Source organism: Patiria miniata, unplaced genomic scaffold (assembly GCF_015706575.1).
Source record: "Patiria miniata isolate m_02_andy unplaced genomic scaffold, ASM1570657v1 HiC_scaffold_7, whole genome shotgun sequence".
In the NCBI taxonomy this organism is placed as follows: Eukaryota; Metazoa; Echinodermata; class Asteroidea; order Valvatida; family Asterinidae; genus Patiria; species Patiria miniata.
Window position 1 is genome coordinate 46631542 of NW_024037074.1, and position 16129 is coordinate 46647670.

At 41.7% G+C, this 16129-nt stretch overlaps 1 protein-coding gene across 1 annotated transcript; it reads right to left on the reverse strand.

The window, feature by feature from the left end:
• Nucleotides 1-232: 232 nt before the first annotated feature.
• Nucleotides 233-12201, reverse strand: LOC119745579 (synaptic vesicular amine transporter-like). The gene is made up of 15 exons (XM_038222038.1): nt 11615-12201; nt 7189-7533; nt 6829-6985; nt 5894-5952; nt 5695-5778; nt 5251-5346; nt 4807-4896; nt 3753-3860; nt 3216-3317; nt 2511-2589; nt 1929-1980; nt 1291-1354; nt 919-1038; nt 679-724; nt 233-578 (listed from the first exon to the last, which is right to left on the reverse strand). Exons 1-15 carry the CDS (start codon nt 11958-11960, stop codon nt 380-382), a joined length of 1947 nt encoding a protein of 648 aa, XP_038077966.1. The 5' UTR covers nt 11961-12201; the 3' UTR covers nt 233-379.
• Nucleotides 12202-16129: the final 3928 nt, after the last annotated feature.

Below are 16129 nucleotides of genomic sequence, written 5' to 3' on the forward strand. Positions count from 1 at the left end.
GGCGCCCTATATTGTCTACTTCATTATTATTAGCGCCAACCTTACGTAATCTATGTTCAACAGTAATTTATACAAAATGAGAGAATTGTAGCCAAGATTCAGAATCGGAAACAATATAACTTACTAAATAACTCATTACTGTAATAAACATCATTTTAGGCAGCTAAATGAAATTATTAACAGTTTGTTTTTAAGCTCGATTGAGCACATGCCGTTTATTGTGACCATAAAATTAAAGATTATAATCGACACCTGGAGGGCGCTTTTCAAGTGGGTTAATTGTCCTCAAGTGCCACTGCTTCATACCGCTGAGGGCGTACTTTGTATTCACGAATTCCATACGATTACAAACTTAGCCTCAAAGACACCATGCACTCCCTCAAACCCTGGAGAGACGCCTCGAGATGGCGGGAATAGGAATGACCTCTTGGTCATCCATGACGTCATCAGTCCGGCTCCCGGATGTCAATCCATTATTGTTGTTGTTTGCTGCGTTCTGATTGGCGTTGCCTGGGCGACGGAGGGCGATGCAAATCGGAGCATAAATGATTGTGATGACCGCTATACCTCTCATCAACCTAAAAATGTGGATTAAATAGGAAAAAATAGACTAGACAGAAGTTCAAGAGTGTTCAAGGCTGATAAAAATATGAACTTTGAGGATTATAACGATCTTACCATTTAAATCCAATGGCGTTGGTCAGAAACCCGCTTACACTCGGCCCTGTGAAGTTTTAAAAGATGCAAATCAAAGAAAATGGTGAAGGCAGGTCATGTCTTTTAAGTAAGACAACTAGGGAGATCATATTAAAACATGTGAGAATAAAATCATTCGGTTCGTTCACAATGAGTTCGCCAATCAAAATCGATGAAATAAAAAAATGCACTCTGTTTACATGTACCTTTGAAGTAACTCACCAATTGCAAAACCAAGACAGAAGGCAAAGGTGGAGATGGCTGCAGCACCCCCATACGCCCCCTTGTGGCGGACGTCAACTCGGGAATTCAACATGGCGGTCATTGCGGTGTCAACCGTGCCTGAAACAAAAATATTTTCAAAAAAACTTTGTATTTTCTGTTATGCTATAGTCGTCAACACCTGATTTAGTCTAGAGGTTATTTTTTGACCAGGAACCAAAGTGATGTCTAAAAAAAGGCATTGCTATTAAAGCAGAGAAATATAAGCATTTATGACACAGTTCAATAACATTTGGCTGATTTGTTTGCATTCTAGGTATAAAACCTGAAACATTATTTTGAAACTACGAATCGGAGAGTATATGAACTTACCAAAACCAAACCCTGTGCCAACCATAGGGCCGATGAGTTCCACGAACGTGCCAGTGTATGGAACCTTGGTATAAAACACGGGTGAAATTTTATTGAAGCTTCAGTGCTCACGACGATGAAGAGAAACACAACTGCTCTGTCATGAATACTGTATTTTCATTGGCCTAGTGTGCTATGACTTGGTACGTACGGTACGTACCGTGCTTGCGTTAAACGCTTGTATCGTTGGTACCCACGCTATTTCATCATGTTTTCACACATGAGTGGGAGCAGCGAACTAGCAGAGGATCAGCGGCTGTTTCGAGCACGCGACATGCATGTGAGTTGCCGTTCGATTGTCGTGATTGTTGTGTTTACTGCTGTTTGTTTTCGTGATTTTTACATCAAATCCAAAGAATCCAAGATGCGCCCCTCGGGTGCTAAAAACGTCACATCCCACATCACAGCAGTCAACAATTGTGAAATATTAATTTAATGCAACTGTAGATCCGGATTTGTAGTCTCAGAGGCATGCGAAATTTTTCTTTGAGGAAAAAAAACAAGCATTTTTCCTTGTTTTTCGATCCCCACCCAAATCCAATTATCCAACTATTGCATAATATTTTTCAAATGTATAACCAATTAACACCAATACTTACTGCGGCAACACTTGCTGCCAATGCAACCAGAGCAAACATGGACAAAGACCACCTGCCAATTTAAACAAGTTTGAAAAATCAGTGAAACAAAAAAGATAGGAGCTAAAAAAAAAACCCCAGATAAAATGCATGCTTTGTAGCACGAGCCTCTACTTTAAATTGTTTCGGGAACAAAAATATTGCGTTGACTAGTCTAGTTCCCTGACCCCATTGTCCTTCGGACTTAAAAAACGGGGACAGCTAGCTAGCGATGAATCTTCCATACAACAGGAGGCATTCCTCCTGATGTATGTAAATGATATGCATGACGTGTACAGGTCTGAATGCCGCCCCCCTGAATTGAAAATCACAACGGTAAAATGGCAATAGGCCGCGCCACGAATTCGCAATTTCGGAGGTGATGATCGAGCTTCGATTTGTGCTGAATTCGAAAGTGTCTCTGGCAAATATCAATTTCTAACGCGGTCCCCATATTTTTAGGGGGCGGGAAACAGTCCATGCCTTGACTCCATCTGCTACCAACTCAGGGTGGCGCTCAACCTAGGGCGCCCCCTACTGTCCAGTAGTGAATTGCCAGTTTACCTGCCGATTTTATAGCCCAGGTATCCCATGATAGTGCTGCTGATGATGTAAGACACGCCAGAGGGCAGAAATACAGCACCTGAAAAGGAGTCGACATCAAAACAGAAACATAAATGTTCAAAACACTTCTTTTTTTATATTAGCTATATATTGAAATACGGTGCATGTGCAAAAGTAAGTAAACAAGGGAAACGCCTTAAATCTTTCAGAATTTGCAAACATCTCTTTTAAATGTTCAAACAATTCCGATACCTCAATAAAAAAAGGAGAATAAAACTGAAACCGCCTTCTATAAATTTGAGAGCTTTTGCTGATTCACCTTGCTCCACAACAGACTGGTTTTCTCCATCGATCACTTGATTTTGAAAGTCAGGGCGTAAAGAGCCGCTGCATTATTAAATAATAAGGCCGTGTCCTAATACGGTCGTTTCACAATAGTGCGCCTCCAAGAGTTTGCATCGCGTTGGCCAATCACAATGCGCCAAATCGGTCGACCCAATGCGCGTTTGGAAAAGGTCGACTGATTTCGCGCATTGTGATTGGCCAACGCGTTGCAAACTCTTGGAGGCGCACTATTGCGAATCGCCCGTAAGGCTTTGCTACGGCTATACACATGTGTCTATGGCATCGGCTGCAGCCACTTTGGACATTCGGATATAGTAATTCGGACACAAGCCTAACTGCATGCTGAGTTATAGCTGGTACCTAGTTGCCATGCGTCAGGCGGCGGATGGATATTGTGCCTCATCCAGATGGGTAACGTGGGCTCCAGGAGTGCTACTACGCCACTTGCTATCATCAGAGCACCTGTTTAGTACAAATGATTATACGATAGGCATGATTTTTGAGAGGGCTGTGATCATGATGCCGCCATTTTGTGGTTTACCCCGCACTAGAAAACTTGAAGCAGTTCAGGAACTTTACTTAAATAAAAAAAAGATAAATGTAACTTATGATTTGTACAGGAATGTGTAAACTGACGTGAATTATCTTCGATTCAGTATTGATTATACTCCAAAATGCCGTTCATAGTTACTGTTCATCGCCCTCTTTCGGTCAGAAATAATGCCTATTGCTCATAAGATTTTCCAGTTAGAGGATTTAGATTTTGAAATTTCACAGCAGCTTTAGTGATGGATCAGAATATATTTCAAACTTTTCTCCATGACTTATATTACCAATGGTTGGTCTATAACAGTGTCGCAATTTAAGGTAGCGACTTGCGAGGAATCTTAGACTCACCGGCAGCTCCCAGTATGTAGGGGTCCAAGACAAGTTTGTATAAGGGAGTTTCCTTTTTCACAACTTGCCGGTGTTTGGTGCAAGGGTTGAGCGCCGCCAACTCCAAAACTAAACCATGGGGGAAAAACCGAAAATGTTCATGAACAATCTTTTAAACATTTTATTAATTTCCTTTGCCCCTTTTGCTTTAGTTTTGTATTGATTTATCGCATTATCATTCAAGTTGAAGAACCGTGTGAGCTGGTTTCGCTCGTACCCCCGCCCTGCAAACAGGACGCTGGTAAGGGCTGACGTCATTTTTAGCTCTCATTGGATAGATTTTGCGTGACCTGTGACGTAGAACACTTCACACAAACTAGCTTCCGGTGCCCATCATGCGTAGTGCGCGCTAGCTGCATGCGACGGTCAATCTGTACTTCCTTCACAAGATTCTGTGAAGCTCATCAGCCCTTACCAGCGCCCTGTTTGCAGGGCGGGGGGTACGAACGAAGGGAGCGGGTATACATCTGCCCGTCAGTAGAGGGCGCACTCCCTTGTCTATGCTATGCCTAGAAGTGATGCCACATTGTAAGGCTGCATCCGAATCAACTGTCTAGAGCTAGGTCTAGGTCCGCGCCCATTGAAAATACGTGGGGACGCGCTGACAATAGACGTAGCCGTAGCTCTGGAAGCCCGTTTCGGACACGGCCTTATTTAAGCAATGGCCAAGTATGGCCAGGGACCATTAGTCGACTAGTGGTTGATTTGTGACGCACCTTACGCCTGCGCACTAATAGCAATGTGCGAACGTCTCTAGTCGAACGCTTGTCAAAATGTCATCGCAAAACTTCTGGATCTGGCTACCTGCTGTACGTTATGAATGCGCGCGGCTATTGGTTACCAGCGATGGAACCAGCCCCAGTAGGCTGGTTCCAAAATAGTCGACTAGCGTAGTCAACCATCGTTGACTAGACAGAGTTCGGACTAACTTTAGTCGAACTATGGTTAACCAATTGTCAACAATAGTTCTTGCGCGAACTTGCCCAATGTTATCGATACAAACTCGTGAACTGACCTCCGAGCGCGACGAAAAATCCGACCATGATCAGAAACGGCGATTCCTTGCCGAGGAAGTCGTAGCAAATCCCGCCAAGCGGAGGTCCAACTGCAAAGAAAACGGCCAAAAATCCACACGCCGAGCTCGTGAATAATAATTGTTACACACTCAAATTATTCTATTTTAGAGAGTTCTTCTTTGGGTGAGAATTTCTCCAAAACTCATTAGTCAACCCATTGATGGAAAAATGAAAGACGATATGTTGATCAACATTTTTCTATGCAGCCTGAACACCTGAGAGTTCTGAGTATTTTTAAAAGAGTTTTTAAGTGTGGGGATTTATCACTGGTGTCTATAGGGAATATTTTTTAACTCGGTTGCACCCACAAGACAACATCCAATAAACCTATACACCACTATCGCACTATTTTCTGGAAATGTAGGCCTACAAAGTTGACTCACTTAGGGTTCCTGCTGCGAATCCTCCGATAGCGAGGCCGAGGGCGAAGCCTCGTTTCTGTTCGTCGTTACGATACTTGTAGGCCAACAGACCGAGACCTGAAGGACAAAGCGACAAATGATGGAACAAGAAACAGTTGAGTTCACTAAGAGCAGACTAAAATGAACAAGAAAGTGTAACGGTCGTTTTCTTGCCTACTCCTCTCCAGCAAAACCTGCCGATATTGACCGCATTACAACGGTTATTTTAAAGATGCATTTAGTGGACTCAGCTCAGAGTTTGAAATGCCATTTTGAGCATGGATTTTTTTTCCCTGACAGTGGCACTTCTCATGTTAGCAACGACGTTAGGACTAAGCAAGGTCGTGGGTCCAAGGCTCATTTGAAGGGTTACAATCATCTAGGATAATCATAATTTTTGAATTTGTTTGCAGGCGTAGGCCCTACCTCCTATTTCGTTGAGTGTAGCTCCAAATCCGTGGATGATGCGAGCGGTGAGTAACGCCTCGTAGGACACACCAAAAGCAAAAACTGTCACCAAAATGAAAACAAAAATAGGAGGAATTTTTGTTACTGGATATCTAAAAGCTTCAGATCGACCAACAGATAAATATATAAATTTTAAAAAAATGAAACAAGAACTAACCGAGGCTCGATGCGATCATGATTACGCATCCGGACAACAGAAGCAGAGCGAATCCAATCCTACACGAAAGAGAAAAAAAAGATGATAGAACTAGATATCACTCAGAAAGCGCAAACCTCCGCCAAGGCTAAACTATTTTCCGTCATATTGTCAGTACACCCAAAAGAAATACTCGCATAAAAAAAATCCTGGATCCAGACCCAGATCCGGATCACTTCCAAAATCTATTCGACAAAAATGTCCATGACAATCCGTCCATAACTTTTTGAGTTTTCTTGTTAACAGACAAACCAACCAACCAACAAACTAACAAAATCCGATGAAAACATAACCTCCTTGGCGGAGGTGATAAGCCAATCAGTGGGGAAAAAGCTACAATGAAAGCATTGCAAATTTCTCCACGGAGCAGCTATAAAGCAGAAATCTGCAGAGTCTAGTACCAGCCACAAGCAATGTGGATTATATGACAATCTGGCTGGTAACCTGGTTTTGCAAAGCCAAATATATATCTGCGCTTAGCAAATCCTGTGCTTAACAGCTCACCAGGAAGCCATTTTTGGTCGTGTGCCCTGAATGTATTTTATCAACTGTAAACTGTTGAATGGGATGGTGCCAGACTATTTTTGCGTTCCAAGCCTCACTTTCATTTTTTTCTTTAAATGTGGCTTAAAACATTAGGGTATGTTTAATCACAAATTTTAAATCATTTATCAGAGCAGACTGATATTAATTTGTAATTAACTATATTTTATTGCTTTCATAAGCATGTTCCAAAAATGAAGATTTTACCTCGCTTTCAATTCAATATGGCCGACACGTGAATAACCTAAGTTAAGCTGGAAGTACCTGTATAAAGTATAAACAACTAGATCTGCAGACAAACAAAGCTTCTCTAAAAAATGAACTATGGATAAATTTAACTGAAGTATAATTACTTATGTGCAAAAGATCCGATTAAGGGGCTCAAAGCGATGCGAACGATGAACTTGGAGGCGAATAGAATGCCTGTTTTGGGAACGATGTCCACCTGGCACTCATCCTCAAAAGAGGGCGCTCCAGGCACCGTGGCGTCGACATTTGGTGTCGTCAGATCTGCAAAACAATAATATATTTTATGTGGTACCTGTATTAACGTTGCTTTTATTTGTTGTCCACTGCCTATTTATCTTTATAGGCCCACAATGTTTCATTTCATATTCGTAATTCAATGCTGTTTCTAATCATTGCAAATGATTGTAAAAGTGATAACAAAAAAACAATTGCTTTGCGCAAAAAATAAAACAATTCACTGATACCTGATGTTGTGTTTGACGTATTCGTGACGTCATCACTGACGCCAACTGTCGTCGAAGGCGGTAGAGAAGTAGCAAAAGCATCATCCGCGAATCCCGTAACAGAATATTCCGTAGACCCGCCCACCGTAGGCGTGGCCGAAGCCACGTGGACGGGACTCGCGGAAAAAGTGGGCGGAGTCCACATCACACCAAATGAATCCGTAGAGGGCGCCATTGCGGAGGTTGAGTCCATGTTGCTGCTTGCTCCTTGAGCGTCCATCGCTTGGCATTTCGGTGTGGATGTATTCAGTTCTGCGCATCTTTCTTGGATGCAGTGGTTCAGTAGATAGTCGGGAACTATCGGCACTACAGAAGGACAGAACCAAAATCGATTCATTTATTGAGCTGCAACAATATTTACCATTATACCAAATCACAAATGAAAACGTCATGTGGGGAAGTTCAAAGGTGAATCCTATCGCATGTTACTTCGCCTGTGGGTGATCCCATTATATAAAAAAACGTGCCATTTTGGGTTGTAGGTTCTCTCAATGACTGATTGAGATTACGATTACAGAAGGCAAAGACCCATTTTATTTTAGTGCTCTGGGCCAGTTCGAATTTATGGGTTCATATTAAGTTGGCCTTAATCTTAACAAAGTAATTCAACTTTTCAAAGTAAGTCAATTACTTCAGTAATTGCACGAGTCGGCTTAAGAAATCAGGCAACTAGAGTAACACGCCTTGATATCATCGGCACAGGGTCAATTTCGTTTTATTTATTGGGTAACTTTTTGGCCATGAGCGTGTGACCTGAAAGCTTAAGAAAAAGTAGCACAAGTGTTCACAATGACGTGTCATTACCAATGTCGTTAACCTCATATATTGTAGAGGTAGCCTTTGGACTAGTTTTGGGTGGCATTTTTACCTTCTCACTCAAATATCAGCCTCAAGTGATCTAGAATAAGGTCGAAACTCAGATCGACAACATGCCCAGGTAGTATCTCATTCAAATCAATGCCAGGATACCATTGGATCATTTCGCGCACGTGACCGTCGGTCCTTAGATCAAGCATTCTCTTTGCCCCCGCGTACGGAATGCATCACGGGAGATTCTTGTTTGTTTGTGCGCCCTCACCGTCTGCTATAATCATGGTTTGCTTTTCAGTGTTGGTTAATTAAGCGTCAAGTTGTTTGACATCTTCGACACAAGGTCAGCATTTTCTTTGATCGACATGCACGGCAAGCAGACACAAAAACGATCTACGGCGATTGTAGGCTTTTCCACAAGGCCAGGTCCGCACCCACGTCCAGTCTTCAGTTTTCACCAAAAAATATTCACCGGCGAAACAAATTGCTATCCCACTCCCGTCCGATCTACACCGCTGTGCCGCTTCACACGAACGCCCCTCACCCCAACAATGGCATTACACGATTGAGGTAGTTATATTTTCGCCGCATTTAGCCCGCAGACAACACTCTCACAATGACAACAATGGACCGCCCCGAATCAAAACATATTATTTTACAAAGTCGTCACTTTTCGGCGCGGTTCCGCAGCCCACCCGCCGGGACCCAAACCACTGTGCCATCGCCAGCCATTGTGGTGTATAAACACCGAAATTATTCCGCAATTTTCCCACTTTTGTTTGATTAACGGTTTTATTTTTCCCTCTCTGTGCTCAGTTCTTCTTCTTTTCTTTCTTTCTATACCGGTACTCTGCCGAAGCAATGGCACTGCGGTCGGCGTTTGCTCACCTATAGTTGGGCCCCCTTTATAGTTCGCGATCAAAAACATTGCTTCACTAATTGGCGAGACTTTAAGGGGGAAAAACAGAAAGGAACTTTTAAAGGCCCGCCCATGTTTTAAAACCAAACTTCACATCCTACTTCACTTTAATAACTTCAGGATGCTTAGTACCATGTTCGTTCTGCTTTGTGTCGTATTTACAAATACAAGATTGATGGCGTCATCTCGAACAAAAAAAAAAACAATTTCTGCTATGTGGCACTTTCTGCACGCTGGGTGAATTTTTACACAATTAATTCTTGCCACCTACAAAAACTTTCTACACAGAACATTTTTTTTTTCAAGCTCGTCTTTGTGACGCTCCACGGGTGAGAAATGGCTCATTTGCTCCAGCTTTCCAATAATTGGCAGAGACTGAGCTCACCCAAAACTAACAATTCAGGAAACAAGATTGTGTTTACGCTCTGTCGGTCTCACGACCGAGGCGACGATTTCTTACTTCAATCAAACGGGTCACAGCCCTTACGAATGCGTAGCATTCATTGCAGCTGTGCTAGACATCAACAAGAAAGCAATAAAATGCATGAATTGAGGAACTAAAAGATACATTTGCTGTGAAGAGCGAGTCAAAAAAACCGAAACCCAAATGTCGGGACCATTGTTTTAGTGAAGTGCTGCATGTAGCACTTTCCAAATCTAGGATATGAAAGCCCAATTCATAAGCTTTGTTTTAGTACAAGAATCATTCAAATCACTTATGCAATTTTCAAGTTACGGGCTTTTAAACACAACCACCGTTTGAAAGTTCTGTCCACGGATCACAAAAAAAGGTGTGCGTTCTTTCAGCAAAACCAAACAATTCACACACATCCCTATGTGATTTGTTGTCGTTTTGCTGGAAGAACACTTACCTTCTGTTGATCCGTGGACAGAACTATCAAACGGTGGTTGTGTTTAAAATTCCGTAACTTCAAAAGTACATGAGTGATTTGAATGATTCTTGTACTAAAAGAAAGCTTCTGAATATGGCTTTCATATCCTAGATCTGGGAAGTGCTACATGGAGAACTTCACTAAAACAATAGTCCCGACATTTGGGTTTCGTTTGGGTTTTTTTACTCACCCTGTAGTGTGCATGCAAAAAGATTTCAGTTCATGCCGTGAGCAAAAAGAAAAGGGTTAATGCAGTCAGCGGAATTGTATAGAAAGTTGAAACAGGTGTTCGCTATATGAAACGAACTGCCGACAGAAATCGGCTAAATAAAAATGTGCTTCTTGGCAACAACGCCTGGGGGCGGGCTTTACGAAAGCTACCAAGGTCAAGTCCCACGATTCAAGAGAGGGACTTTTGTATGAGGATTGACCCATTTTAACTTAATGGCCCTCTTGCTCGAGATGATGGGGAAAATCGACCTGTATTCCGTTATCCGTTGAATTTGGACCATCAAAACCCAGACATAATTATGGTTTATGACTGACACTAAAAATGAGACAGTGACGTACATGCGACAGATGTTTGCTCTTTTCCGAATTTTATCATGATGTTCCTTCTTTTTCATACGGCAACTTGAACGATTTTTTATTTCATTATTTTGTTGCCCTATGCGGCAAAATTCGAAATATTTACAATTCATACTGTTTCGCCAAGATTGTGCACAGCTGAACAAAATATGTTTCAACCCGTGTTTGTTGATGGTTTGACCATCGCATAGTTAGGATTACATCAAAAATAATTTGACATCTCGTCTGAAAAAAAAATGAAACTATGCGAAAGGCCATCCTCAGTGCCCGTAAATACAGTGGCATCCTTCGAATTCTTTGATCGGCGCGGCTCACAGCGGGAGGCAGGGCCCCAAGTCAGAATTCCCCGCCGCAGCTTAGCGGAGCCGGTCCGGTCAGCCTACCGGTGCACAAAGCACGGCAGTCGGTACAAGGTTAGACTATGGTTAGACCGATTCGTGATCAATGACAATCCGGTACTTGAAAGATGAAATATGGTGGGAATTTTTGAATGAACAAGGGCGAATCTGGGATTAGGAAAGGATTTTTGGGGATGTAATGATGGATTTGGAGGCGGGATACGAGGGCAGACGGGGATTAAGAAATGACTGCAGTTATGCAACGTCGAAAATTAAACATAGGCTACGTGAAATTCTTTATGGGTATAGGCCTAAGTCTCTTATTGGAAAGAATGTTGCAACCTGACGTACCACCATGAGCGGTTGTGTACAAAGTCTATGGAGAGTATTTCCTACCAAAATTGGAAACGTTTCTCAGTCCCATGTCTTTTCATCATTTTTGCAATGACTGACCTTCATTGGGATGATACGTGAAGAAGAACAAAAGCAGCGTCAGGTTGCAACATTCTTTTCCTAATCGATGTTTTGTGGACGGCATGCCTCAATGTTGCCTTAATGAAATCTCATGAATCTAACAATTATAATTTTGATAAAATGATAAAATTGACATTATCCAATGTACCTCTACTGTTTGAAAAAAACTGACAGTGGGAGGCCTATATTGTAACACACGTCCAATATGGATACACGGAGGCCCTAAATAAACCAACGCAATTTGGGTAATACATACAAATTACCATGGTTCATCGAGAATACACACCATTTCACATGTAATGTTCGCCAATGATCAATGCGTACCATTTTGCACTGACATTATTTTGGAAGACCTCAAGACTTACCAATCACCGTCATCAGCGTTTCGTCCAGCAGCAATGCCATGAAGACAACGAAGAGGACCATGCCACGAGACCTCCAGAAACTCCCCTTCTTCTTCTTCTTCTGCTTCTTGACCTCGTCCTCCGGCGGTGATGTTGATGAAGTTGTGATGAGGACTCCTTCCTCGCCGATCGCCGCGGCTCGGCCGTTCTTGCGGTCCCGTCCGCGCTTTCCCATGGCGGCCTGAGCGACGGTGCTTGCGTTCAGCGGCTGGTCTTGAAGCCTTCCCGCCCGCTGCCGGCCGTCTCTCGTGTCTGCCTCAACACCGACTGAACTCTCTCCTTTGACATCTTCGGATTTTTCAGTCATCTTCTTCCCAAACGAATCCTACTCCCCAGTCAGCAAAGATTAATCGAACCTGACGGGTTACAAAGGTGGGCCAATGATGGGGCTAGCAGGGGGTATGTTTTGGTCACGGAGCCCGGAATGAAAGTTGATTTCCAATGCGCTGCAAAATTGATACTGACGCAGTTCACTTATACGTGTGTTTTCATCATGTATAATACCGGTCAGAATTCGGGCGCAAGTTTTCGCATAGAACAAATCCTCGTGCTTGTCACGGCAGTTCATACATGGGCAGTAACCCCAGTGACGTCATCACTTTCTACGACGCTGTGATTGGCTACTTCCCACTGTCGGATGTCCCGTACCTGACACCGTTCCAATTAGTTATCACTGTCGTTTTCCAATTTAGATGGGACCGAATGACAACAAGTCCCTCGAAAAGTTCCGTAATCTTTAAGATAACATTTTCAAACTGCAAGGTTATTTTTGTCCTTCCATTCCCGGTAAGTATTGTTGAATCAACAACACATTCCATGCCTGAGACTCGCATTCGAAAATGCAGTATTAAAGAGTCAGTGGAAGAAATGACATGTAGCTTTTGAAACTCCTGTATACCATAAATTCATTTTAGCAGCATGTTGTTTTTGAAACTCTTATTAAACAAACAAGTGCGGCACTGTTACCTGTATGCGCGCAAGGTCAATGGTACTTGCTCGTTGCGTCTCCTACGAAAACAGTCGTCGGGCAGTGGAAAATAAAATTTGGTTTCGGGTACACAGCTCGATCTTTTTACTGGGATTAGAAGGCTATATGTTTTCCACGGGAAAATTACCGTATAAAACCAAAGTAACCGGCTAGTTTGAAGGGGGTTGCCTTTACAAGAGCTTAACTGAATGTTATTAAAAGTCCGAGTGATTTCACCTCAATATTTACCATGAAAATTGTACGGATTCAGTTAAATACAGAACCAAATGCGCGAGGGAAACATGGCTTTGTTGATGGTGACCTTGTGATGAAATATAAACATCTGTGTAAACCGTGGAACTAAAAAAAATTAAACACTTCAGAAGACCGGACTGTACGTACGTTGCTTTAACTATAATTGTTACCGCGAATGCGTTACCTAATGCAGCCACATGAAAGAATGCATGACAAACTTAAAGGCGCATTCTTATGTAGTGGATTGGTTTTTCAACACAAGAAGGCAAAATCACAAAGTGAAAACGAGGTACCTCAACAATTTGAGTTATAAAAACGAATATTGACAAATAATGAATGTTTTTGAGTGCAATGGTAAGAATAATTTCATGAGGTGACAGATGGAATATTCCATTACACGAGGCGAAGCCCAGTGGAATATGCCATTTGTCACCGAATGAATTTAATATTCCATTGCACGCACGTGAAACATTTATTATTTGTTTTATACAACACCTGAATAAATCCTCGTCATCTGATTGGTCAGAGCCGGCCACCAATAGACCTTTATCATGCTGTCACCATTTCAGTCATGTTCCCTGTATCCAATAACTGGACTGAATGATGTTTTGTGTGCAAAAAGAAACCAGAAAAAAATTCTTCCAGCCTCGCTTTGGTTACGTTGAATTTTGAATGGGGAAAAATCAAGATGGCCGCAGCATGATAATGGTCTATATAGTGTGAGTGACCGTGCAACGGAACTTCTATCATGATACTGTGGAATAGAACGCGGTGCAGCTGGGACGTGATCAATGACACGTGATCAACGACCTACCAATCAGATGACGGGGATTTATTCAGGGTTGTATAAAAAAATACCGAATAGGCTGAATCATCGGTATGGTTAAATACATTTCAAAAACACCGCATGTAGTCAGTCATAAATACAGTATCAATTTTACCGTCGGCATTTTACAAAGCACTTCCGATTCAATTGTATTACAACATTAGTGTATCATATAATAACCGCATCTGTTTGTGATTACAACTCATCCGTGCAGTTATCCTAATGTCAAATTCTATTAAGTCAACTTCACGTTGGATACGTTAAAACATTAGTTTCTATCATGCTACGGTCATAGTCAGTCTAAGGGGTTTTTGAAACATAGGATTAGTATTCAGCTTCGCCTTCACCTCGGGATTTTTCGAAACTCATTGTCGGTGCGTGCGGCTTTGTTTCTGGCCCAAGAATTATCTAGAAGCTGTTGGTGTTCAAACAAATTGAACTGAAATTGTCATACATTTTGATGTTCCTGAGGCAGAAGATAGATCCACATTGAGCCAGAGCCCCAACGTCAGAGCCTAATTTCTCCTAAATCCGACCCCGTAACAATTCCTAGGTTTCGTAAACCACCATGATATTGCTTTTTTAAGCTCTGGAGGCAGGAGGTTATGTCATTTGGTGGTTAGTCTGTCGGTCGGTCTGTCTGTCCCCGAAAATTGACCAAAAGTATGGTGTTCCATATGTGCCATCGACGTCCCATTTTTAAGATCTAGCAGGGATCATTTTGATCGATTTCATGCCAAAACTTTCATGCAAGACTTCTTGCAACACGCCAGAGCGTATTTGTGCACTCGCACTTGTTTTTAAATCACTGGCAATATTACATTATCTTTGGTGGTGGTGGGTTTTTTTTTGTAAACGGAATGGATAGGTCATATCAAGGTGAAGTTACGCCAACGAAGCCGGCAAAATATTTTGCCTAATAACATTCTTTAAATATCAATTCCAAGAAGAGAAAATAACGGCAGGCCATTCTCGATTTTTTTTTTTCATAGATGTTATTAACGCTTCCTGTACTTTCTAATCACTTTTTGAGAACCAAACAAAATGAAACACATTTTCACGAAAAAGTTATAAAATTTAATTTCTGCTCCCTTCTACAACTTATTTTTACGTATGCATATACATGAAAAGGACAATTAATTTTGATCAAAATATATAAAGGAAAGTTGTTTTTGTGTAATTATTGAAATGGCACACAATATGTTAAGGTTTACTTTTTTGGCGACCAATGATAGTCACGTGGTTTACAAATTCCAATTTCTTTTTTCGTTTTATGACTGCAGTGATGATTAAAAATAGTGAAAATGTATTTCAAAAACAATAGATTTTACATTAAAAACAACAAATTCTATTTCAAAAACAACAGATTTTACCAGTAAATTTGCTTTATACTGGCCACTTTGGATCCATGACTAGACAACATTTCTGAGTAAATGATAAAAATGTTATGTGAAAAAGATTTTGCCTAACGGGATCCACTATCTATTAAGAAAGACTGAACAAGATTGAAATTTATGAAAATTGATTTCAAAACAGATTCCCCCTCCCCTAAAGTTAAATATCCTGGCCACTTTTGGATCCATGACTAGATGAAATTTCTGAGTAAATAGAGTATTCAATGTTGCAATGTCCACTTTACATAAACAATTAAAAGGTTTTCTGACAGGTTTTTTTGTCTAAGGAGACGCCATTTTGGACAGACGGGTAAAGGTAAAGGTAAAGAACCTGTGTTCACAGGAACAGAGTGCCCATCTCTCTTTCATTAGCGATTGGGCCAGACTCATAAGCTGCTGTGGGGGGATTGCCACACCTCCTCCACAGCGAGTCTGTTACCTTCCCAGCATTGAATAATGCCGGTACCCATTTAACACCTGGGTTGAGAGGAGTAATTGAGGTAAAGCACCTTACTCAAGGGCACAACACGCATGGCCACGGCAAAGCTCGAACCCACAATCCCACGATCATGGGGCCTGTGCTCCACTGCCAGACCACACGTGCCCACAGACGGGACAGACGGGATAGAACGATTAAAACCTGTACTTTACAAAACAATCTCAATTTGACACTCCATTTTTCAAAATGGGGTTCACTCCATTCAAAAATACTCTATGCTTTGACACTCACCAGGTGCTGGTCTACAAAACCCAACAATTTCAGTCAATTTGTTTAAAACCTTAAGGGACATACATAATAAAACTATACAAATATATACAATGAGTCTAGAAGAAAAAAGAGATTACGAGAATTTCACCCAAAAATTCTAGGGCTGTTCATTTTCGAATAATTGAGTATTCGATTATTTGAAACTGCGTTTGACCGGATATTTGAATATTCGAGACTCTCTGATCTAGTTTTACACGCATCAGCCGCATATACGCGGCATGCCGGTCAAAAGTTGCACGCAAAGCACGCTGGTTAACATTTGTGC